At 43.0% G+C, this 27,710-nt stretch overlaps 1 protein-coding gene across 2 annotated transcripts in view; it reads right to left on the bottom strand.

Annotated features, from left to right (window-relative positions):
• Positions 1-27,710, bottom strand: part of LOC118371090 (ecto-NOX disulfide-thiol exchanger 2-like) — a 364,051-nt gene that overhangs the window by 52,632 nt on the left and 283,709 nt on the right. For both annotated transcript variants that reach the window (XM_052512575.1, XM_052512577.1), the window contains 3 exons: positions 25,444-25,656; positions 20,989-21,095; positions 5,196-5,301 (listed from right to left, as the gene is read on the bottom strand). In XM_052512575.1, coding sequence (XP_052368535.1) covers positions 5,196-5,301; positions 20,989-21,095; positions 25,444-25,656 — 426 coding nt within the window. The remainder of the gene's footprint in view (positions 1-5,195; positions 5,302-20,988; positions 21,096-25,443; positions 25,657-27,710) is intronic.

The raw sequence follows: 27,710 nt of genomic DNA, 5'->3' as shown, positions 1-27,710 counted from the left end.
GTACAAGCACCAACCCATTCCCACTCTGCACTGTATTAGTATAGAAGCACCAACCCATTCCCACTCTGCACTGTATTAGTATAGAAGAACCAACCCATTCCCACTCTGCACTGTATTAGTGTAGAAGCACCAACCCATTCCCACTCTGCACTGTATTAGTATAGAAGAACCAACCCATTCCCACTCTGCACTGTATTAGTGTAGAAGCACCAACCCATTCCCACTCTGCACTGTATTAGTATAGAAGAACCAACCCATTCCCACTCTGCACTGTATTAATGTAGAAGCACCAACCCATTCCCACTCTGCACTGTATTAGTATAGAAGAACCAACCCATTCCCACTCTGCACTGTATTAGTATAGAAGAACCAACCCATTCCCACTCTGCACTGTATTAGTGTAGAAGCACCAACCCATTCCCACTCTGCACTGTATTAGTATAGAAGAACCAACCCATTCCCACTCTGCACTGTATTAGTATAGAAGCACCAACCCATTCCCACTCTGCACTGTATTAGTATAGAAGAACCAACCCATTCCCACTCTGCACTGTATTAGTATAGAAGAACCAACCCATTCCCACTCTGCACTGTATTAGTATAGAAGCACCAACCCATTCCCACTCTGCACTGTATTAGTATAGAAGAACCAACCCATTCCCACTCTGCACTGTATTAGTATAGAAGCACCAACCCATTCCCACTCTGCACTGTATTAATGTAGAAGCACCAACCCATTCCCACTCTGCACTGTATTAGTATAGAAGAACCAACCCATTCCCACTCTGCACTGTATTAGTGTAGAAGCACCAACCCATTCCCACTCTGCACTGTATTAGTATAGAAGCACCAACCCATTCCCACTCTGCACTGTATTAGTGTAGAAGAACCAACCCATTCCCACTCTGCACTGTATTAATGTAGAAGCACCAACCCATTCCCACTCTGCACTGTATTAGTGTAGAAGAACCAACCCATTCCCACTCTGCAATGTATTAATGTAGAAGCACCAACCCATTCCCACTCTGCACTGTATTAGTATAGAAGAACCAACCCATTCCCACTCTGCACTGTATTAGTGTAGAAGCACCAACCCATTCCCACTCTGCACTGTATTAGTGTAGAAGCACCAACCCATTCCCACTCTGCACTGTATTAGTGTAGAAGCACCAACCCATTCCCACTCTGCACTGTATTAGTGTAGAAGCACCAACCCATTCCCACTCTGCACTGTATTAGTATAGAAGAACCAACCCATTCCCACTCTGCACTGTATTAGTATAGAAGAACCAACCCATTCCCACTCTGCACTGTATTAATGTAGAAGCACCAACCCATTCCCACTCTGCACTGTATTAGTATAGAAGAACCAACCCATTCCCACTCTGCACTGTATTAGTATAGAAGAACCAACCCATTCCCACTCTGCACTGTATTAGTATAGAAGCACCAACCCATTCCCACTCTGCACTGTATTAGTATAGAAGAACCAACCCATTCCCACTCTGCACTGTATTAGTATAGAAGAACCAACCCATTCCCACTCTGCACTGTATTAGTATAGAAGAACCAACCCATTCCCACTCTGCACTGTATTAGTATAGAAGAACCAACCCATTCCCACTCTGCACTGTATTAGTATAGAAGAACCAACCCATTCCCACTCTGCACTGTATTAGTATAGAAGCACCAACCCATTCCCACTCTGCACTGTATTAGTATAGAAGAACCAACCCATTCCCACTCTGCACTGTATTAATGTAGAAGCACCAACCCATTCCCACTCTGCACTGTATTAGTATAGAAGCACCAACCCATTCCCACTCTGCACTGTATTAGTGTAGAAGCACCAACCCATTCCCACTCTGCACTGTATTAGTATAGAAGCACCAACCCATTCCCACTCTGCACTGTATTAGTGTAGAAGAACCAACCCATTCCCACTCTGCACTGTATTAATGTAGAAGCACCAACCCATTCCCACTCTGCACTGTATTAGTATAGAAGAACCAACCCATTCCCACTCTGCACTGTATTAGTGTAGAAGCACCAACCCATTCCCACTCTGCACTGTATTAGTGTAGAAGCACCAACCCATTCCCACTCTGCACTGTATTAGTGTAGAAGGACCAACCCATTCCCACTCTGCACTGTATTAGTGTAGAAGCACCAACCCATTCCCACTCTGCACTGTATTAGTATAGAAGCACCAACCCATTCCCACTCTGCACTGTATTAGTGTAGAAGCACCAACCCATTCCCACTCTGCACTGTATTAGTATAGAAGAACCAACCCATTCCCACTCTGCACTGTATTAGTATAGAAGCACCAACCCATTCCCACTCTGCACTGTATTAGTGTAGAAGCACCAACCCATTCCCACTCTGCACTGTATTAGTGTAGAAGCACCAACCCATTCCCACTCTGCACTGTATTAGTGTAGAAGCACCAACCCATTCCCACTATGCACTGTATTAATGTAGAAGCACAAACCCAGAATAAAGGTGTTCCTCTTCAAGCCTGCCGATAGGGTAAACAGACCACCTGTCTATGATTGAGAGCACAGAGACTCGGCTTCTTAAACAGGATTGGAGGAAGCTCCTCCCCCTGTGCTCCTGCATTACAGGAAGCCCTAGCAGGTGTGACTGAGGCTGTAAATATGATGGGGTGTCACATCAACACCTGTCTCCCTGCCACATCCTGTGCCCTTCTCCACAGCATTCCTTTCCAACATTGTGACAGCCTCCTGACAATGATTGTTAGTGTTTTCTAATAAGCAAGGTCACACATGAAAAGGTGGAAATCAAAACCTGCTTGGCTGATGATTACATTTGCATATATCTGCATAGAAATGAGGTAGGCGGTCTTAACCGGCAGAGACCAAAACAATTCAAAAGCAGAAAGTAAACGACACACTTGAAAAGGAGACCTGATTGTAGCAGTTAGCCCCGCTCTCTTGGCTTCCATTCCCTTCTCTCTCTAACTGCTTCAGAGAGAAGCAGAGGGTCATCTGAATGTCCAGGTGAATATTATGGTCTGTTTCAGTCTGTTTTACATCAGTAACTTTGTTGGCTCAGCAGACATAAACAGGATGTTCTGCGTAAAGACGACCTTAATGGTACTTCACTGGTGCCCAGAACAGCACTGAAATTAGCTGAAGGAGCTGACAAACACACGCACGCACGCACGCACGCACGCACGCACGCACGCACGCACGCACGCACACACACACACACACACACACACACACACACACACACACACTTTTGCTACAGCTGTGACTATGAGCATCCCCATTTATAGAGGCAGGCCAGGGAATAATCTCCACAACACCAGTCCATTCACAGTGTCAGCTGCGGGAGTGAAATGACTATCATTTCATAGAGTCTCTATAGCACAAGTGACAAAGTCATTCCACGGAGGGTCGTGTGTCAGTTGGTTTTTGCTTCACCCTTGTACTTGATTGATGAATGAAGGTCACTAATTAGTAAGGAACTCCCCTCACCTGGTTGTCTAGGTCTTATTTGAACGGAAAAAACAAAAACCTGCAGACACTCGACCCTCAGTGTCTACCAACTAGACTGTTAGAGTGTCTACTAATTGTGTGCAATCTCTCTTTTTCATAAACACACACACTCAGACAGTCTGGTGAAGACTGTACTAAATTTGATAATTTAGAGAGTGAATGAGCTGACGACTCCTCTAATCAGGGCCGGTCCTTGCCTTTCTGACACCCTAGGTGAGATCATAAAATGCCATCCCCCGCAACACTAGAAAAGCAAAATTACATTGAAAAAAAACATAAAAAAGACAATGAAGTTAGGTAAAACTTTGGTTCAGAATGAAAGGTGAAAAGACATATTTTCCAGACGTTGAAAATATGTATTTTCCGGACGATGAAATAAGGTTCATTTATGGTTCTGAATGAAAGTTGAAATTATGTAATTCATAGACGTCTATGACCAAATACCCAAAACCAATGTCCTTGGATGTGGAAATCGATGCCGGTCCGAAATGCACCAACAAAAATATTTCCAAAAGACGTCAACGTCGGTCTGTGCTTACTGATGTGGTAAGCCTACCGTTTGTAAAACACCAAAAAATAAGTCTGATCAGGAACAAAAAAATATGAAAAAAGACTTGGGCTTGGGCTCATGCTTACTAGGGTGTAGCCTACCACAATGGAAGTTTATGAATGCCCATCCATGTGGTAGGCCCTTTGTAAAACAGACCATTGCATTGGTTTTATTAGTCCCGATTCCTGTGACTAATCAATTTGGCTATTTAAGCTCTGAATTTCAGCTACCCGACTTCATCAGGAGTTATCGTGTGCCTATTTGCAATGTGCTTACATAGCAGGAAATGCAGAAGTATTTTATTTATTTCTATGATCAGCTTGTCAAAAATGTATGGATACAAACTTGAAACCACTGATCATGTCAATTTACCTCAATTCACAGGGTGAAACTCCTGGACAGCAGATGTGAGAAGCATGATTGTCAATTTCCTATGGTCCATTTAACTTTTTTAGGACATGTATTTCTTTTTAATGTGACAGCACATTTTATTTGATTGGGCGCCATTTAGGTTAGCCTATTTGATACCTGTATGATGTAAAAAGTGTCCGTCTCAATACATTGTCATATATTTTATCTCCAGAAAATGCTCTATCTACCATATCCTAGATTTGCTACATGATTTATGTTAGATGATTTTTTGGGACTGAACGTTGATGGAGTGCTGCAGAGATGTGTCTCTCGAACAGCACCCTGGAGAGGCGTGCTGGGAATGGACAAGCAAAATATTTTGCCTCCCTGCCTTTGACAAAGTGGGTATTGTTTATCACGAGGCGATATCAGAGCGCACCTACAGTAAAAATCCCACACGCCACTGGTTGAGATAAATTGTCATTGTTTTTGGGCAGAATTATGTAAGGTTTTATGTGTTCTTGGAGGTGAGTCTTGGTCAGTTTATTTCAGAACATTCCACCCTAATGTGTTTCTGAGTGTGTGTGTGTGTGTGTGTGTGTGTGTGTGTGTGTGTGTGTGTGTGTGTGTGTGTGTGTGTGTGTGTGTGTGTGTGTGTGTGTGTGTGTGTGTGTGTGTGTGTGTGTGTGTGTGTGTGTGTGTGTGTGTGTGTGTGTGTGTGTGTGGTATGTGTAGTGTGTGCATGTGTGTGTGTGGTATGTGTGTACCTGAGTCGTCAGGATCGTGTGTATCCTCCATGTCATCGTCAGACATCTCCATCTCCTCTTCTCGTCTGATCCCCATCAGCTCTTCATTTTGCATGTTTCTGATCTCCTGGAGGGAAACAACAAAACAGGAATATCACTGGATGTTCATACTGAACACGATCCTCCTGGGTAGCCTGGCTGGAGTACGCTTTACACTGTCAGGTACGCACGCACACACCTATGGAAGAAATGCTGATCCTAGACCTGTCCCTAAGAGTGATACACAGCAGGACTGATATCTCCCTCTGGTGCACTGATGACAGTAGATAGAGAGCAGCAGTCTGCCTCTACACTGATGACAGTAGATAGAGAGCAGCAGTCTGCGTCTACTTACTGACTTCATTGTTGCAGTGTAATGTACACGTTTAAAGTGGTGTTTAAATACAAAACTAAATTGACAATACAACTTTCATAACAGTTACATACAAAAAAATAAGTTAAAAAAAAAGGACTAACCTGCTGGCCTTACTGAGTCGATAGGAACACTATCCCGAGCTATTTAGGAGGGATATCGCACCTGGCACGAGTTCTGTTTTTCCTGCTGAGGGGTGCCCTATACCTGCGCCCAGAGGGGAGTAGTTCAATGTCCGGGAACGGGGGTGGCTTGGGTCTAAAATAATTTGGTGAGCCTTGCAGGGGGCCCTGACCTTAAATATCACATCCAGTACTTTGCTTGCTGTGGTGATAATCCTTCTCAGCATATTTATCTGGCTGACAGTGGCATTGCCAAACCAACAAACAATACAAAACGTTAAAATACTCTCATGGAAAGATTTGACTGATGAGACAGTAGATAGAGAGCAGCGGTCTGCCTCTACATGGATCACAGTAGATAGACAGCAGCAGTCTGCCTCTACACTGATGACAGTAGATAGAGAGCAGCAGTCTGCCTCTACACTGATGAGACAGTAGATAGAGAGCAGCGGTCTGCCTCTACACTGATGAGACAGTAGATAGAGAGCAGCAGTCTGCCTCTACACTGATGAGACAGTAGATAGAGAGCAGCAGTCTGCCTACACTGATGAGACAGTAGATAGAGAGCAGCAGTCTGCCTCTACACTGATGAGACAGTAGATAGAGAACAGCAGTCTGCCTACACTGATGAGACAGTAGATAGAGAGCAGCAGTCTGCCTCTACATGGATGAGACAGTAGATAGAGAGCAGCAGTCTGCCTCTACACTGATGAGACAGTAGATAGAGAGCAGCAGTCTGCCTACACTGATGAGACAGTAGATAGAGAGCAGCAGTCTGCCTCTACATGGATGAGACAGTAGATAGAGAGCAGCAGTCTGCCTCTACACTGATGAGACAGTAGATAGAGAACAGCGGTCTGCTTCTACACTGATGAGACAGTAGATAGAGAGCAGCAGTCTGCCTCTACACTGATGAGACAGTAGATAGAGAACAGCGGTCTGCTTCTACACTGATGAGACAGTAGATAGAGAGCAGCAGTCTGCCTACACTGATGAGACAGTAGATAGACAGCAGCAGTCTGCCTCTACACTGATGAGACAGTAGATAGAGAGCAGCAGTCTGCCTCTACACTGACGAGACAGTAGATATAGAGTAGCAGTCTGTCTCTACAGTACTGTCCTGTACTAACCTTAACTGAACTACTGTGGTCAGTCAGTCAGTCAGTCAGTCAGTCAGTCAGTCAGTCAGTCAGTCAGTCTGTCTGTCTGTCTGTCTGTCTGTGAGTGATCCAGATCAGCACTTTGGGGCAGTCAAGGTGTAGCTGTTACACTATCATAATTTCCTAACAAATTCTGTCACATCTCAATGTTCCCTAGAGAGGTCTGAGACATGAGCATAAATGCTGTGTGCCCAAAACCATTATACTGAAATTGACCACTGTGCTTCTAGCAGCCCATGTGTGTGTGTGTGTGTGTGTTTGTGTCAGACCTGAGTTCTAATACATGTGTATTTGATACTGTGTTATTTAAATACTTATTTTCTGTATATTTGAGTATATTCAAATAATGTGGCCCCAATCAACTACTTCTATTTAAAGAATTTTCAAATAATTTCCTATAAATAACCTACTATTTGAAAGGATTTGTATGGTTAAAAAAATGGATGGATAAATGGGAGAATGACTGGTTTGTAAATAGGCAGATAGTTATACATTGATGGATGGATAGATGGATGTTTGAACAGGTTAATGGATATATGGATTTGTGGTAAAATACAGGTGTTGTGATTGTGACAGACAGTGAAGCTCCTTCGGTCTCTCAGGTCTACTGTTCTGTTCGACACACACACACACACACACACACACACACACACACACACACACACACACACACACACACACACACACACACACACACACACACACACACACACACACACACACACACACACACACACACACACACACACACACACTGACCTTCACAGCCACTATAAATAAACTCCCTGTCAATAAGGGAGCGGTAATATTCCTCTATATTAAAGTCTGAGAGTCACAGATTGGTCCTGGTCACCACAGAGATGACGTCCAGTAGAACAATAGAATATTGGTCCTGGTCACCACAGAGATGATGTCCAGCAGAACAATAGAATATTGGTCCTGGTCACAACAGAGATAATGTCCAGTAGAACAATAGAAGATTGGTCCTGGTCACAACAGAGATAATGTCCAGTAGAACAATAGAAGATTGGTCCTGGTCACAACAGAGATTATGTCCAGTAGAACAATAGAAGATTAGTCCTGGTGACCACAGAGATAATGTCCAGGAGAACATTAGAAGATTGGTCCTGGTCACAACAGAGATTATGTCCAGTAGAACATTAGAAGATTGGCCCTGGTGACAACAGTCACGAACCGGCTCAAAGCCCGTAACAAAAGGGAGACAACGTGGAGATAAGGAGTAACAAAATATATATTTATTTAATAAGTAACTAAGTATAATATATATACAAGGGTGTGTGTAATCAGTAATCAGTAGTGTAAGTGAGTGTTTTGCATGCATGAATGTGATAATGCAGGGTGTTGAAAGATGCTAAAGCAAACAACCCAAAAACCACCAAGAAACACAACAAAATCTTTAAAGGTGTCTGCATGGAGAGAGTCTCCTCCATGAATGTGGAAGTGGTGTATTTATCCTGGGAGACACCGGGCCCAGGTGTTTCCCATGTAGCTGACGACCCTCCCAACTCCGCCCACCAGCATCCTAATAAGGAAATAACAAAGAGAGAATACGGCAGACAGAGTGGGAGGGTCGTCACACAACAGAGATGATGTCCATTGACAGTAGGATATGATATGGTTAACCTGTGTCATGAACCCATTTTACAACACAAGGTGATGCAGTTGTGTTAAGAGCTCAGTTCCAGGTATCATCATTTGCATGTGGATTATTCTGTAGGGAAAAGTGTTGCTGGATCACAATAACTCAATATTCACAGTATTGTGAATATGCATCAACATACTCAGAGGTACTTCCAGTTCAGTATGAGTTGTTAATTCTTCAGAGGTATATTCCTGGTGTCATTAGCATGTTAATATATCTGCAGGAGATTGTACTGTACTGTTCTGAATATTCAAACGGTTCATAGTTTCACGTTTCAACTTCATGCGCTGAAAAATAAAAGACCACGACATGTTTGTGTGTGTACATTATCCTAACTGTGAATTTAAAGTCACCGTCAAGAACAACATGTGCTGTTCAGTTCGTTACAGTACTCAAAACTTGTTTACATCCATTACAACTCTCTTCCATTGGCAGTTGTGTTGTGACACCGTTGCTATTCATAACTGCTAACCACCTGTCCATGACATTTTACCACAGAGAACACTTAGCGCATTTAAATTGAATCTGACCTGTCAGTCTGTTTTGGTAAAGAGTGATATCAGAGGTCTATAACACATACCTCCCTTACAAAAAAAACTACCAAGAAATAAATGCATATTTCCCTCCAAATTTGACATTCTTTTCACACATTTATTTTTGACCCCTTCCAGCAATATCTGGTCTCCCAACCAGGGACCCTGCTTGGCTTCAAAGGGAAACCAGCAATTGAATGCAGAGTGCTACATTGCTGGAATTAATGTGCTGGCTGGAATGAATGTGCCGACTGGAAAAAAAGCAAGAGGAAGCAAAGGCCAGGGTAACATAACCAATAACCCATAACCGTTCTGCCCCTGAACAGGCAGTTAACCCACTGTTCCCAGGCCGTCATTGAAAATAAGAATCTGTTCTTAACTGACTTGCCTGGTTAAATAAAGGTAAAATAAAATAAAATAAATAAAAAATAGGAGAAATTGCAGTAAGGTGTTTTATTCAATTACTTTTTTTTTCTCACTGAAAGCAATTAATTTGCTTTCAAATGTAAACATTATTTCCATGCAATGTTTTGTTTTGCGATCAATAGTTTGGGGTTTGTGTTTTGCTTTCAATATCATAATTTTTGTTTGCAATTCTAAGAATGTTCTTCTCAACTTCAGACGTTTTGCTTGATATTAATGGCATAAAAGTAACTCACTCACTAGAGGTTTGCACCATATAATAACACTATTACTAGGGCTGTTGCGGTGACCGTATTATTGCCACACCGGTGGTCACCAGATTCCACGTGACCGTTTAGTCATGGTAATTAGGCTACTCCAAGCTCTGATGCTGCTGATGGTTATTGCCTACTAGCCTTGCTAACTGCCTAGTACTCAGCACTCTATTGTCCCTGTAATCACTTTGCAGTTGGAACTGACATCAATGCAAATGTGTTCAAAAATCTAATCAAATTTCTATAGGATATGAAATTGCGCAAGAAAACAGAGTGATGGCCTCTACTAAAAAGAGGAGGATCCAATCAGGTTTCAATAGGCAAGGCCTACTATATTTATTTCTCAACTTTCCTAATACTAAGCACATCAACCACGGGAAAGCGTCCACCATTCGCTATTTAAGTGCATAGATGACATGTATTTTCCCCGCTGCCCCTGTTTCGAGACAGGTGCATGGTACCGGTCCATTCTAAATCAAAACAAATTTCACAAATATATTATTTAGTATATCTAAAGACAAGATTAAATCAAGAATATTCTGATGGGTGACAATATTAGCCTATCACTTGTGAATTATATATCATTGTGATGTGAATGATGCCCAGCATAAGAAACTGCTGTCTTTTTCTAATCATAGTCGCACACCTCATATAGACTAGCCCATAGGCTTATATGCTTTGATAAGGTTTGTATCACAACTATAGTGGCCAAATAACTCCTTAAAATTAAGCACATTAATCCGCTTTACAAGGGATTTAGAGCCTAACTGGAATTCATAAGTGGCGAGTGAGTTTCAAGTTTGGAAAATATCATTTTCACCATAAAAATTCCCCTTTAAAATAAAAGCATTACATGCACAATCACATTTGTAGTCACTTTTATAATGGTGTTTTTGGATTGCTGCATGGATTGCTGCATTTTTGTTTTTGGATTTCTGCACTTATAATGTTAAGAAATAGCCTAATAGTTTATCAACAGTTTAAGCTAAATGTTCTGATCTGTTGAGTCAGCCACATTGCGTAAAAAAGTAGTTTTGATGCTAGTGGTTCTATTAATCTGGGATCTATTGCATCCCACATCTGTCCCAGAATATGTTTGGAATATTTATTTCTCGCACAGAATAGAATAGGTAGACTTTTGTACTATGGGGGATAGTAGATTGACATAGGCTAGTGCTTTTGCTGTTCATTACGCCTACTCATCTTGTTGGCTGACAAAAGTAAATGTGGACAGTTATTCCAATATCTTCAATATGCACCTCGGAATTGGATGAGGACGTGAGGAGCTGCGTCCCCGATGTGTCTGTCTTCACTTGTAGCCTGTGAGAAAGACGCGATCACGTGATTGGAGAAGGCCACAAAGACCACAAAAGGCATGGATTCCTTTAGGGTGCATTACGGCCACAAAGGGGATGCCGCCGTGATATTCGAGGCATTATCAAGTGCTTGTCAAATTGTGAATGAGAGCCTGCACAAAAACAAAGCAAATGCCTTTCAAGCAACTTTTTTCAAATCATTAGAGTCACATCACGCAGCCTGACAATGTAAACAAATCCAAACATATAGCCCAACGTTTGTAGAACGTCTACATTTACATTAATAACTCTAAATTAAGCCCATAGGAGTACCTATTTCTTTGTTAACCGCTCAACACAGAATAGCTGCATGTGCGCTTACTCCCTCAAATCAGTGAGAAAATATTTAGATTTTATTCAGCTTTGTTCAATTGTATTCTTCATACTATAAAATAATGCCACGCAATTCTAAGCAAATTTTGTCTGCAAAATAAACTAGTGTAGTTAATCAACAGCCATTTGACATAGGCAGATCAGGATCTAACATAGCGACAACTCAGAGTATGCTAATCTGTTCTTCTGAAATAGCCTACTTCTTTAGACCTGTCTAAAATAAATAATGGATTTATTTTGATGGTGTAGGCTATATTACATGGATTTATTGGAGTTTTTAAAATGTAGATGTCCCAAAGGTCTGCATCAGTGGCTTGTGGAAGCCAGGAGATGCTAAAAGTCTTTATGTTAATTAACGGTCAATTACTGTGAGACTGACAGTTATTTGCTTGACAATCACCAGCTGATTAAATTTCGTGACCACCACAGCCCTAACTATTACACTGTTAAAGGTGGTTAAAGCAGCAATCCTTAATTGAAATATTAAGTGTCCTCCTGCGCCCTTTTCGGTAAAAAGTTGAGGTGTGGTGCTGGAGAGATATGTAACCACTCTCAAATCCATAGACTACACTATGGATGCAAGGACTGACCATCCATGACATGAAAATTATTGTTTTAATTATGGTTTTAGGCTATACAGTGTTTGTTTACAATTACTTAGTTCACGAACATTGGAGTAAATGTGGAATGTTCTTACATGTGAAACTGCATATTTGATTTTCACATGTGGATTTTTACGTGTTTGTTTTTCACATGTGATCTTGCAATGTAAATTCAACATGTGAAAACAGCTATTTTACATATATATATATTTTTTTACCTCGCACCTATCTTTACAGCAGAAGAATCTTTAGAGAGATGATCTGCTGTCAAACATACACCTTACACACCTCTGAGTCACCTCTGAGTCAGTCCACCGTAAAACACACACACACACACACACACACACACACACACACACACACACACACACACACACACACACACACACACACACACACACACACACACACACAGTATACATGTAACACATGACCACATGACCTATTGTAACACATGACCTGAACAGGAAATATATCCTCACAGAACACATAAAGTGCCTTCAGAAAGTATTAACACCCCTCGACTTTTTCCACATTTACAGCCTGAATTAAAAATTAATCATAATGAGATTTTGTGTCACTGGCCTACACACAATACCTTATAAAGTCAACAGTGGAATTATTTTTGTAGACATTTTTAAGAAATGAATTTAAAAAATGAAAAGAGGAAATGTCTTGTTTCATTTAAGTATTTTTGGCCAGCCTAAATAAGTTCAGGAGTAAAAATGTGCTTAACAAGTAACATAATAAGTTGTATAAGTGTTAAGCATGATTTTTGAATGACTACCTCATCTCTGTACCCCACACATACAATTATCTGTAATGTCCCTCAGCCGAGCAGTGAATTTAAAACATGTTTTTTCCAATGCAAAGCGTTATGTTTGGGGCAAATCCAACATATCACTGAGTACCACTCTCCATATTTTCAAGTATGGTGGTGGCTGCATCAGGTTATTTGTATGCTTGTCAAGGTCTAGGGAGTTTTTTTTTTAAAGGAACGGAATAGAGCTAAGTACAGGCCAAATCCTAGAGGAAAACCTGGTGCAGTCTGCTTTCCAACAGACATTGGGAGAGAAATTCACTTTTTAACAGGACAATAACCTAAAACACAAGGCCAAATATACACTGGAGTTGCTTACCAAGATGACATTGAATGTTCCTGTAATCGTCTACAGTTGGAACTGAAATCAGCTTGAAAATATATGACAAGACTTGAAAATTGCTATCTAGCAATGATCAACAACAAACTTGACAGAGCTTGAAGAATTTATAAAATCATAACGTGCAAATATTGTACAATCCAGCTGTGCAAAGCTCTTCGAAACTTACCCAGAAAGACTAACATCTGTCATCGCTGACCAAAGGTGATTCTAACATGTATTGACACAGGGGTGTGAATACTTAAGTAAATTCTGTATTTAATTTTCAATACATTTGCAAAAATGTCTAAAAACATGTTTTCACTTTTCCATTATGGGGTATTGTGTGTAGATGGGTGAGAGAAAAAACATATTCAATCCACTTTGAATTTAGGCTGTAACACAACAACATGTGGAATAAGTCAAGGGTTATTAATACTTTCTGAAGGCTCTGTACACACTTTCAAAGGCAAACTGCATGAAGAGTTTATAATGAATGTGTTCCACTGGTTTGTAATCTATCTCCTGCACTTTGTTCTCAACTAGCCTACCTGGTTAAATAAAGGTGAAATAAAAAAATAAATAAAAAATAGGATCTGCAAAGGAAGATCAACCATCTCCAGCCTGGGATCCATGGTGACTGTTTCAGTGTTGCTATGAGACAGAGATTAGGCAGTTAATTACATACCAAATCTGCTTTATTACACACTAACGCCCTCAGAGATTTGTACCCAGATCAAATTTACCCGTTTGGCCCTAAAATGACAGCAGCGCCACACTTGAGCACCCTCCATTAAAGAGGAAAACATGTTTGAGGTAATTAATGCAGCGGTTGTTGGATAGGAAGTAGTGAACAAAATACAGAGAACAAATCTTGCCAGGTTTCATTAGTTAATAGCCTTTAATTTAATTAATTAACCTGTTACTCCTACCCCCTACTTTTTCGAACATTCTGTTAAAAATCGCGCAACATTTCAGCGCCCTGCTGCTCATGCCAGGAATATAGTATATGCATATGATTAGTATGTGTGGATAGAAAACACTCAGACGTTTATAAAACTGGTTAAATCACGGCTGTGACTATAACAGAACGTGCGTTTCATCGAAAAGCGCAGGAAAATCTGATCACTGAAAATGGGAAAATATATCAATGCGCCACTTGCATGTATTGTCTATGGGAAAGCAAATTACCTGGAGCCGAGATTGCAATTCCTACAGCTTCCACACGATGTCAACAGTCTTGTCATTTGCCTAGGCCTTGTTTCTTGGTCAAACGAAGAAGAGACAGCCCATTTCTTTAGGTCTCGGACCGGATATTTTGGTTGAGATTTACCCGGACATTATTTCCAGACGTACCCCTATAGAATACACATCGCCTCGTGATCAATTTGATCGCTTATTAACGTTTACTAATACCTAAAGTTGCATTACAACAGTATTTCGAAGTGTTTTGTGAAAGTTTATCGTCGACTTTTTTAATTAAAAAAAATTACGTTACGTTATAAGACGCTATTTTTTTCCGTTTATCACACAGTCTTCATAGATCGATATCTAGGCTATATATGGACCGATTTAATCGAAAAAAAGACCCAATAGTGATTATGGGACATCTAGGAGTGCCAACAAAGAAGATGGTCAAAGGTAATGAATGTTTTATATTTTATTTGTGCGGTTTGTGTAGCGCCGACTATGCTAATTACTTTGTTTACGTCCCCTGCGGGTCTTTTGGGGTGTTACATGCTATCAGATAATAGCTTCTCATGCTTTCGCCGAAAAGCATTTTAAAAATCTGACTTGTTGCCTGGATTCACAATGAGTGTAGCTTTAATTCAATACCCTGCATGTGTATTTTAATGAACGTTTGAGTTTTAACTAGTACTATTAGCATTTAGCGTAGCGCATTTGCATTTCCAGATGTCTAGATGGGACGCCTGCGTGTCTGAGTCGATATTCAGGTAATAATAAGGAATTCCCCTTGACCACGCTGTCACAACTTCCGCCGAAGTTCGGCGGTTTTCTATTCACCACACATCCTTGTTTCATTTTCGATTTGTTTTATCTATATTATACACACCTGGTTTATTGTGTTTGAGTAAAGTAACAGTTATTACTCATCTCTGTGTCCTGAACTGACTCCGCCTTACCCGCATCACCTAGACATATGACAGAAACACGCACCCGAACCAATGGAGTCAGCAGGTGCACACAGCCCTCCACTACCTGTGGAGGAGTGCGTCCAGCAGCATGTGAATATGTTGCAAAGTCTCGGCACAGCCATGGATCGCATGTTGCAAACCATGGAGCGATGGGAGAGATGGGGTTTTCCAGCAACCCCATCATCATCACCCCAGCTACCACAACAACCCACACCGATGTCCACCCTTCCTTCACCTGGACCCATTGGGATTCGGCTCACGCTCCCGACGGAATATGATGGGACGGCAGCTGGGTGCCAGGGGTTCCTACTCCAGCTGGATCTCTACCTGGCGACCGTTCACCCAGCTCCTTCGGGACGTGAGAGTGTAAACGCCCTCATCTCCTGTCTATCTGGGAAAGCACTTGAATAGACAAGGGGAAGGGAAGGAGCGACGTTGGATAACTATGAGGATTTCAGGTGTCCCTGCAGGCTAGCTCCTGACGAACGTCCTCGTGTACACTACACCTGTAGTGGTCGATCAGGGCCAGCTCATTCCAGCCCGCGCTGGGTGGTTTTCGATCATCCACCTGAAGGGAGAGCGGCAGTAGAACGCTTGTTTCATCTCAGACGGGATGATGAGCGCACAAGACTTTGCACTGGACTTTCGAACTCTGGTCGCCAGCGCGGGATGGAATGAGCAGGCCCTGATCGACCACTACAGGTGTAGTCTACGCGAGGACGTTTGTCAGGAGCTAGCCTGCAGTGACACCACCCTTACATTTGACCAGCTGGTGGACCTATCCATCCCACTGGATAACCTGTTGGCCTCCCGTGGACGTCCAGATTGAGGTCCGTCAGTTCCATCCCCCAGCACCTCCGATCCAACACCTATGGAGCTAGGAGGTGTTGCTCTGAGGGGAGGGGGACCGGGGGGGTGGTATTCCCTGCACCACCAGTGGCCACAGAGGGCTCACTGCTGAATTAAACTCTTCCTTATTGATGTGTTGCCCGTGGTGCTGGGCCTGCCCTGGTTGGCCTATCATGACCCCACTATTTTGTAGCAACAGAGGGCTCTCAAGGGATGGTCACGTAAGTGCTCGGTGAAGGTGTGTAGGTGTTTCCATAGGTGCAACTACGGTGGAAAGTAAAAACCAGGTCTCCACCGAGCACATTCCCTCTGAATATGCTGATTTGGCTCTCGCCTTCTGTAAAAAGAAGGCGACTCAATTACCACCCCATTGACGGGGGGATTGTGCGATAAATCCCCTGGTAGACGCAGTCACGTGTGTCCTCCTTCACAGGAGGAGACGGCGGCTATGGAAACATATGTCTCCGAATCTCTGGGATAGGGATACATTCAGCCTTCCACTTCACCTGCCTCCTTGAGTTTCTTTATTGTGAAGAAGAAGGATGAAGGTTTATGCCCGTGTATTGACAATCGAGGTATCAATCAGATCACTGTGAGGTACAGTTACCCGCTACCTCTCATAGCCAGTGTGATTGAGTCAATGCACGGGGCGCGCTTCTTCACAAAATTGGGTCTCAGGAGCGCTTACAATCTGGTGCGTATCTGGGAGGAAGATCAGTGGAAGATAACTGGACACTGGGGGGGAGTGGGCTCCTCTGGGCACTATGAGTACCTCGCCATTCCGTACGGGTTGATGAATGCTCCAGCAGTCTTCCAATCCTTTGTAGACAAGATTTTCAGGGACCTGCATGGGCAGGGTGTAGTGGTGTATATTGATGACATTTTGATATACTCCGCTACATGCGCCGAGCATGTGTCCCTGGTGCGCAGGGTGCTTGGTCGACTGTTGGAGCATGACCTGTACGTCAAGGCTGAGAAATGTCTGTTCTTTCAACAGTCTGTCTCTTTCCTAGGGTACTGCCTTTCCGAGTCAGGGGTGGAGATGGAAAGTGACCGCATTTCAGCCGTGCGTAAGTGGCCGACTCCAACCACAGTAAAGGAGGCGCAGCGGTTCTTAGGGTTTGCCAACTACTACCGGAGGTTTATCCGGGGCTTTGGTCAAGTAGCCGCTCCCATTACCTCATTGCTGAAGCGGGGACTGGTGAGACTGCAGTGGTCAGCCTGGGCAGACAGGGCTTTAGGTCACCTGAAGGCTCTATTTACCCGTTTTGTTTTCACCCTATCATACAGACCAGGTTCCCAGAACGCTAAGGCAGACGCACTTTCCCGGATGTATGATACAGAGGAGCGGTCTACGGATCCCACTCCCGTACTTCCGGCATCTTGCCTGGTGGCACCAGTGGTGTGGGAGGTGGATGCGGACATCGAGCGGGCGTTGCGTACAGAGCCCACTCCCCCTCAGTGTCCGGTTGCACGTCTGTATGTTCCGTCTGCTGTCTGTGGCCGTTTGATCTGTTGAGAGATGCTGGGTGCCGGTGGAGGACATTCTGGACCCTTCGTTACTGCGGGACTTTCACTGTCTCCACCCTGAACGTCCTGCGCCTCGTCCTCCAGGTCGTCCCCGAGGCCGGTGTCGGCGCGCTGCTGGAGTCACGTGTCAAGGGGGGGGTGTACTGTCACGACTTCCGCTGAAGTTGGTGCCTCTCCTTGTTCGGGCGGCGTATGGTGGTCGACGTCACCATTTTTCTAGTCACCACCGATCCTTGTCTCATTTTCAATTTGTTTTGTCTTCATCATACACACCTAGTTTCCATTCCAATATCATTGTTCCCTATTTAACCCTCTGGTTTCCCCCTTGATTTTGTGCGTGTTTGTTATTGTCAAGTTGTCTCGTTTTGTATTTTGTCTCCTCTATGGAATATTGTTTTTGAGTAAAGTAACGGTTATTACTCATCTCTGTGTCCTGCGCCTGACTCCGTCTTACCCGCATCACCTAAACATATGACACACTCTCGACCTTTAAGTATTTATTTAAGACTCATCTCTTCAGTAGGTCCTATGATTCAGTGTAGTCTGGCCCAGGGGTGTGAAGGTGAACGGAAAGACACTGGAGCGACAAACCGCCCTCTCTGCCTGGCCAGTTCCCCACTCTCCACTGGGATGCTCTGTCTCTAACCCTATTACGGTGGCTGAGTGGGATTCCTGGTGCTCTTCCATGCCGTCCCTAGGAGGAGTGCGTCACTTGAGTGGGTTGAGCCACTGACGTGATCTTCCTGTCCGGGTTGGCACCCCCCTTGGGTCTGTGTTGTGGGGGAGATCTTTGTGGGCTATATTCAGCCTTGTCTCAGAGTCGTAGGTTGGTGGTGTGGGGGCTGTGCTTTGGCAAAGTGGGTGAGGTTATATCCTGCCTGTTTGGCCCTGTCCGTGGGTATCGTTGGACAGAGCCACAGTGTCTCCCGACCCCTCCTGTCTCAGCCTCCAGTATTTATGCTGCAACAGTTTATGTGTCGGGGGGCTCTGGTCAGTCTGTTATATCTGGAGTATTTTTCCTCTCTTATCCGGTGTCCTATGTGAATTTAAGTATGCTCCCTCTATTTCTCTCTTTCTATTTCTCTCTTTCTCTTTCTCCTTCTATCTCTCTTTCTCTCTCTCTTCACTCGGAGGACCTGAGCCCTAGGATCATGCCTCAGGACTACCTGGCCTGATGACTCCTTGCTCTCCCCAGTCCGCCTGGTCATGCTGCTGCTCCAGTTTCAACTGTTCTGCCTGGTGCTATGGAACCCTGACCTGTTCACTGGACGTGCTACCTTGTCCCAGACCTGCTGTTTTGGACTCTCTCTCTACCGCACCTGCTGTATTTAACTCTGAATGATCGGCTATGAAAAACCAACAGACATTTACTCCTGAGGTGCTGACCTGTCTTATCTGACCCTGCTGGTCATCACGACTCTGGATGGTTCTGATCTAGAATATGTGGACAACTACAAATACCTAGGTGTCTGGTTAGACTGTAAACTCTCTTTCCAGACCCACATTAAGCATCTCCAATACAAAATTGAAATCTCAAATCGGCTTCCTATTACGCAAACAAAGCATCCTTCACTCATGCTGCCAAACATACCCTCGTAAAACTGATTATTCTACCGATCCTCGACATCGGCGTTGTCATTTACGAATTAACCTCCAACACTCTACTCAAAAAATTGGATGCAGTCTATTACAGTGCCATCCGTTTTGTCACCAAAGCCCCATATACTACCCACCACTGCGACCTGTACGCTCTCGTTGGCTGGCCCTCGCTTCATTCTCGTCGCCAAACCCACTGGCTCCAGGTCATCTACAAGTCTTTGCTAGCTAAAGCCACGCCTTATCTCAGTTCACTGGTCAACATAGCAGCACCCACCCGCAGCACTCGCTCCAGCAGATATATTTCACTGGTCACCCTCAAAGCCAATTTCTACTTTGGCCGCCTTTCCTTCCAGTTCTCTGCTGCCAATGACTGGAACAAACTGCAAGAATCACTGAAGAAGGAGACTCTTATCTCCCTCACTAACCAGCTGTCAGAGCAGCTCACAGATCATTGCACCTGTACATAGCTCATCTGTAAATAGCCCATCCTACTACCTCATCCCCATACTGCATTTATTTATTTATTTTGCTCCTATGCACCTCAGTATCTCTACTTGCACATTCATCTTCTGCACATCTATCACTCCAGTGTTTAATTGCTATATCGTAATTACCTCGCCACCATGGCCTATTTTATTGACTTACCTCCCTTATCTTACCTCATCTGAACACTATATATTTATATTTTTTCTGCTGTATTATTGACTGTATGTTTGTTTATTCCATGTATGTGTCAAACTGCTTTGCTTTATCTTGGCCAGGTGGCAGTGGTAAATGAGAACTGGTTCTCAACTAGCCTACCTGGTGAAATAAAGGTGAAATAAAAATACATCTATGAACGTTTGAACTTCTATCTCCACCCGGCACAGCCAGAAGAGGACTGGCCATCCCCCAGAGCCTGGTTCCTCTAGGTTTCTTCCTACGGAGATGTTCCTAGCCACCGTGCTTCTACGTCTGCATTGCTTGCTGTTTGGGGTTTTAGGCTGGGTTTCTGTACAGCACTTTGTCACGTCGGCTGATGTAAAAAGGGGTTCATAAATACATTTGATTGATTAATTCACTATTTACAGCTAGTTAGCTACTGCACCTTTTTTTGCTACCAAATGTACAGTGCATTTGGAAAGTATTCAGACCCCTTGAGTTTTTTCACATTTTGTTACGTTATGGCTTTATTCTAAAATTGCTTAAATATTTTTTCCCCCCCATTATTCTACACAAAATACCCCATAATGACAAAGCAAAAGCAGTTTGAGAAATGTTTGCAAATGTATTACAAATAAAAGTCAAGGGGTCTGAATACTTTCTGAATGCACTATATGCTGGCTTAAACTGGTAGGTTTAAATGGTGATGCCACTAATGTTCACATTTTGACATTTGTGACTTATCCACTTTCCAAGCACACAGGGTGATTAGACTAGCTCTTGGGATAGTGTTTGTAGGCAAGTTCTAGCGTTTACCTTACTCCCTAGGCCTGTACAAGCTAAGACTTAGGTTAGTGTTAAGCCTGATTCTGAAGCTAGTGTTTAATATCCTAAAGACAACACCATAAACTCCACAAACAAGTAGTTGAAGAAAAAGGGATGGAGATAAGGATGCTCACATAAACAACTAAATCACATGTAGACTATACTTTACCAAATGAATAAAAGATGTGAATAATTGTAGAAAAAGTAAAGGACCAACCTCTGCTTGCTTGCGCCACATGTCCAGGTTCTTGCGTTGAGCTTTGGAGAAATGGTCCCATGCCTTTTGTTTGGAAGCAGCGTGGAATACAGACACAATCTGCTCAACTGTGGCGGGGGATGCAGGGAGAGAGGGGGCGGGTGGGAAGGAGCAGAGGAGTGAGAAAGTGGAATCAGGTACGAAGGCACTTCATTGTATGTTTATGTTGTGTTTTCAATGTTCTATTCTGCTCTATTGTACAGTCTGTTCTGGGTCAGTGTCTAGAGTGGGGGAGGTGGGATGGGGTGGAGAAGGAACCCACCATATCTCAAGGTGACCACAGAGCGCCTGTCCTAAAACACAAGACGGTGCTGAAAGCTACAGGAGGACCAGACAAATACCAGCAGGCTCCTATCTGTTTCACTTGCTGTGGCAATGTAAACATATGTTTCACATGCCAATGAAGACCATTCAATTGAATTGAATTGATTTGATTTGAATTGAGAGAAAGAGGGAAACGAGCGAGAGAGAGAGAAAAACTGCTTTAATTCAGGGCTGGAGGAGGAGGAGGGAGTAGAGGGGCTGATGAGAGACATTTGTCTGTTTATGACTCCATCACACCTTTGACAGACAACTAGGGTTAGTCTTAAAGGTCCAATGCAGACATTTTTACAGTTAATTACTATAATTGTTTTCAATTAAAATGCTCAAAAACAAACAAAAAAGTAGCTTAATAGCTAAGAGCAATTCCTCAAGCAAGAATTTTGCTAGGACTTGTATGGGAGGGGTCTGCGTGGGGAAGGAAAAACTGAAATCTAGCTGTTATTGTCAGAGGTTTGGAACTGTCTTTCTTATTGGTTTATTAACTAATTTACCATCTGTTGATGTCACCAGGCAGGCCAAGACTCCATCCCACCAAAACAGGCTGAAATTTCAGGCAGACTTTTTTTCAAACAGCTCTTACACTAAAAGGGAAATATTATAATTTGTATGATTTCACAGTATTATTCCAACCTAATGGTGTGGAAATATATATAAAACACAGGAAATCAAATGTTATACTAATTATCTGAGCGTTTGTTTCTGTGTGTGTAATTATCACTCACCTGTTGATGTCAATGGAACAGCCACACATTCATAGATTGTACCAGGCAATCATTTATTTTGGTCCCATATCAATAGCAAGGGCTGTACATTAACTCACAACACACAATATATAACTTTATCAAGCATGAAAACTTCCCCAGTGTCACTGCAGCTGAAGAAGGCAAAATGCTCCTTTGGTGTGTATGTGGACAGGCCATGTTGAGGGACTCTGTTTTTGAGGGGTCTTAATGAACCCCGGGGGAAGTGAATAAGGCCACCACAGTTGTGGCCTCAGTAGAGATGTAGAGAAGGAGGGAGAGAGGGAAGGAAGCAAGGAAGGAAGGAAAGAGTGTGTCTCGATCAATAGTGGCTTTTCAGAATCATCTAATTTGATTGGAGAGATAGATGGGGAAGGCAGGGGAGAGTAAAGTGTACAAGGGTGTGTGGCCTCGCCTTTTTATGTATGTGTGTGAATCAGAGAGATAGCTGATGGGTAAGTGCATGTTCTTTGGTGTTATTTGCAGGGATCCAGCTAGGGCTATGTGTGTGCACATGCCAGCATTTCTACTGTAAATGAGACCATTCACTATCTGTCAGGCAGGTTAATCTCCTAGATGAAATATGCTGCGGCATGTAGACCGAGTGCCATCCACCAAACATGATGTATGCTGATCCAAATCCAACTGTGAAATGATTGTCATCTTCTATAAACATCATCCTGAGCGAAATATGAAGCAGGGCGTTGTGGTTCATAAATCCTTCAGCTGCGAATGGATCTCATTGAACTGAGAGGAGATTTCTGTTCTCTGACATTCATGAATAGAGCCTGTTTAAATCCAAATGGCACCATATTCCCTATGCAGGGCACTACTTTTGACCAGGGCCCATATGTAGAGTTTAGTGCACTATAAAGGGAATTGGATGCCATTTGGGATGCATCCTCTGTTTGACTAACTTGCTTCAGAGCAGAAAGGAGCATTGTTAAGGGCTTTTTCTAAAGGTACCATTCAACATAAGGTGACAACTACCAATGCCAAATGGACGAATGTGTGATATTGCATTATATTGCATTTGGAAAAAATAAAGTCTATGGATTCCAATGTGCAGCTGTAAGAAAGTCTGGTAAATATGGATGTGGCTTTTGTTCACAGAACGACAGTGTGAACCTGCCTCCCAGGACACCAAACTCTGTGTTTACATTTGTATGTGTGGAATTGCAGAGAAAGACAAACTCATGAATACAACTAAGTGTTTGTGTGGATTATTGTGATGGAGGATGGTGGCCTTTAAAAGACAACGATAGAGAGAGAGAGAGAGAGAGAGAGAGAGAGAGAGAGAGAGAGAGAGAGAGAGAGAGAGAGAGAGAGAGAGAGAGAGAGAGAGAGAGAGAGAGAGAGAGAGAGAGAGAGAGAGAGAGAGAGAAGAGAAGACAAGACAAGACAAGACAAGACAAGACAAGACAAGACAAGACAAGACAAGAGAAGAGAAGAGAAGACAAGAGAAGAGAAGAGAAGAGAAGAGAAGAGAAGAGAAGAGAAGAGAAGAGAGCGAGCAAGAGAGAAGGGAGAGGGGGGGAGACCCACTTTCTCTTTCCAATATTTGTATTACTGTATAAGCAGGAACCGATTATGTGGTATATCCCAATATCCATACTAACACAGTACTCAGTATGCACACTACTGTAAGTGGTGTATCACAAAAGATATCTGAACTCATACATGCTCTTAGCATTGGCAGTTGTGAATCAGTTCAGCTCTACATTTCCCCTTTTGGCTTTTCAATCATCAACATGACTAAATTCATTTCTTCCTTCAGTTTCAGTTGTTTTCATGTAGAGAGGTGTTACTTATTTTGATTCTATGGCTGAGTGGGTTCCTTCAGATGAGCTGTCCACAGACCAATACAGGCTAAAGTTAACCAGGGGAGTTTGGAGCCTACACAGCATACCCCAGAGAGTGTTAGCTTTCTGATTGGCAAAAGCCAAAAGCCCTGTCCAGAAATAACCCCTATCACTTGTGGAGATCTGAAGGCATCACATAGGTATAATCAATATGGTCATACAGTAGCTCCATCTTGCAGTCTTGATTGGCTGAGTGGAGTTTTCATTATGTGGCTCATAGCTTTCCAATCCTTACACAAGTGCCTTGAAGTTAGGGGCTAGGAGTTGTTTTTGCATTCTGCCAATGTGACACAACCACAGGTGAACATATTACTCCCTGGCCATGGACATACAGGTATATATAATCTACCAATGTGGTATATATAATCTACCAATGTGGTATATATAATCTACAGGTATATATAATCAACCAATTGAATCTACCACCACCAGGCAGCTTTAGAGACAAACACATGAACCTACCTTCTTTATCCACTATCAACCCTTCCTGAAACATACTGGTGAAGCACAGCATGCTTTTATTTGACTGTCATTCTGTATGTCTGTTATGTCCAGTGTGAGAAGAAACTGTCTGTGGAATATCAATGATGAGACTATATGAGGCTGCATGAACTCAATGTCAATCTGTGATGTTCACCACTGAAATGTCATGCAGCTAATTACAATGCCATGCTATTGCTAACCCGTCACAGGCTGCATAAAACCTCATGTATATTTTTTCTCTCCAACCCCCCAGTGTGTGTGTGTGACGGTTGTGTTAAATATTTGTTTTTGTATGCCGTCTGTCAAAGCTGTGAGGTACAGAGATGCTGTCACAGAGCAAGGTGAAGCAGGTTTCTAAAACTAGATTATTTCTGCTCCCTTTGGGATGTTGTCTCCTGGTGAACAGTTGCTAGACAGAGAAAGAGAGACAGGAAGAAAGAGGAGAGAGAGAGTGAGTGAGTGAGTGAGTAGCCACTCTGGGCCTAATGATGGTGGGCTAAGAGAGGTAGCTAACAGCTCCCTAAATAACCTGTTCAATGTTATTGCTGCCATCCCTGGCCTTTACCAGGCAAACTGCCCCAAATCGACTCCTACAAAGAGTCATCCCATAGAGTGGGTCTTCAGAAGTGCTATCCTCTGTTTGTGTGCAGCCATGCATGTTTGTGAGTGTGTTTGCAGAAAAGACCATCTCTGTTCCATGTCCCTGGGTATTTGATCCATCATGTATGGAGCACTGACCTGGAACTTGTGAACTTGTGACATGAAAATCACTTGAGGGTTGAGAACGTTGAGAGGGACAATGTGACGTTGCTTCAAAGGGAATGCCACAAGTGGTTTTATGTTGACCCTCTCCCTTGTGTGTGTGTGTGTGTGTGTGTGTGTGTGTGTGTGTGTGTGTGTGTGTGTGTGTGTGTGTGTGTGTGTGTGTGTGTGTGTGTGTGTGTGTGTGTGTGTGTGTGTGTGTGTGTGTGTGTGTGTGTGTGTGTGTAAGCCTGGTGTGTACTCACATTGTGCCAGGATGCCAGACAGGGCGGTCTTGAACTTGTCCTTGGCCACCTCCAACTCCTTCTCGTGGGCGGCCTTCTGACTCATCAGCTGGCGGATGTGGCTGTTGGACGACTGGATCATTGAGTAGAAGTTGTTGGCGTTACGACGGTTCACCTCACCGCGTTCCACCCAGGTCAGCAGCACGTGCACCGCCGCCCCAAACGCTGCCTCATCTGAGGAGAGGGTTAAAGGAAAGTTTGCACAAAACGATCTCCACAAACGAACAACATTGATAAATAATATCCTCATTAAATGTTCTCAACAATTTGATTTGACTGAATTACAGTTTATAGAAGGAAATCAGTCAATTTAAATAAATACATTCGGCCCTAATCTATGGATTTCACATTACTGGGCAGGGCACAGCCATGAATGGGCCTGGGAGGACATAGGCCCACCCACCGGGGAGCCAGGTCCAGCCAATCAGAATGAGTTCTTTATTACAGACAAAAATATTCTTCACCACACATCGCCTGTAGTTGTGAGGCCGGTTGGATGTACTGCCAAAATCTCTTAAACGACGTTGGAGGTGGCTTATGGCAACAGCTCTGGTGGACATTCCTGCAGTCAGCATGCCAATTGCACGTTCCCTCAAAACTGGTGGCAAAACTGCCTTTTATTGTCTCCAGTACAAGGTGCACCTGTGTAATAAGCATGCTGTTTAAACAGCTTCTTGATATGCCACACCTGTCAGGTGGATGGATTATCTTGGCAAAGGAGAAATGCTCACTAACAGGGATGTAAACAAATTTGTGCACGAAATTGTAGCGAAATAAGCTTTTCTTTTGCGTATGGAACATTTCTGGTATTTCAGAGCATGAAACATAGGACCAACACCTTACATGTTGCGTTCATATTTTTGTTTTGTATAGTTGAAACTAGACATTTATTTTCAAACTTTATACTCAGAGGCAGAACTTTAAAGCTCTTTCTAACTTTGGGGAAAAAATCATGCTGGTATTAGTTGAGGGGTAGCTAGCTAGATAGTTAGCGGAGTCCGATTTGAAGTAGTGTTGCTTAGCTTGGGATCTGTTTTTTTTAACTACCCATAAGGAGTCAACTTCACTGAATGTAACAAATGTATATAATTACTGCTTTGATTATAATCTCATCACAATGCATACATTTCACCAAAGCTTTTTAAAAGGATGACATAACACTGATGGTCATGTTACGCCTGGCATCACTTGAAGAGTGACTAGCAAGGATGGAGAGTGGACAGCAGGACCATGAAACAACAAGTGACCTCTTCTTGGAACAGTTGCTGCCACTCAAGCAGTATAAATTGTTACAAACAATGTGAAAAAACTAACAAAATAGCACGGTTGGTTAAGAGTCCATAAAACGATACGACACAATACCATACATATACACCGGGCTCCAAAATTACTGGCACCCCTGACTGGCAATGCACAAACAAAATCATACAATTATTTACAGTTTTTTTCGATTGCTAAACGACAGTGGACACAACTGGAGTCACATGTGCAAAACTCTAACTACAGTCTGCACAGCAGTAGTTCATGTGGACCAAACTCTAGTTCATTTTTCATTGCTTGAACACAGTTTTCAAAACGCTACACACTTATCCCATGACTTTAACCACAACCTGCACAACACTGTGGATTTACAGCACTTTGTTCAAATGCTAACACACTGCTGTCAAAACTGTGAACCACACATTCAAAACGGAATAGATTTCAGCCTTGTGCCTTTCAAACACTGCTGATTGCAATTTCAGCTGAAAGGCTAAGCAGGTGTCTTGTTTTAGACTTGTTAGTGAACACACACACATATTACAGTATATATAGGTAGAGCTCAGAAAGACTCATTTTGGAAATGGAACAAGGAAGATGGGTTCGTGGAGGGAGAAGGGTGGCAGGGAGAGGGTGGAGGAAGACAAAGAAGACAAAGAGCTGTTATTTCAAATGAAATAAGGGCTACACTTATAGACCATGTCGTGAACCATGGTCTCTCATTGAGAGAGGCAGGGTTGAGGGTGCACCCCAATCTGCAAAGATCCAAAGTGGCATCTGTAATGCGAATTTTCCATCATGCAAACAGGTGAGAGTTACATCCTTACAGTAAATGAAAACATTACAGGAATCTATTTTGTATTGCAATTATAGAATATTTACACAGATATATATTACAGTAAGTTTGACTGTAAAATATATTTTTACAACAGGACCCAAAGGCTGCCCCCAACAGGGGGAAGAGGAAAAAT

This window comes from Oncorhynchus keta, chromosome 4 (assembly GCF_023373465.1).
Source record: "Oncorhynchus keta strain PuntledgeMale-10-30-2019 chromosome 4, Oket_V2, whole genome shotgun sequence".
Lineage (NCBI taxonomy): Eukaryota > Metazoa > Chordata > Actinopteri > Salmoniformes > Salmonidae > Oncorhynchus > Oncorhynchus keta.
Note: the sequence above shows the minus strand (reverse complement) of the source record. Positions and strands in the feature narration are given on the sequence as shown.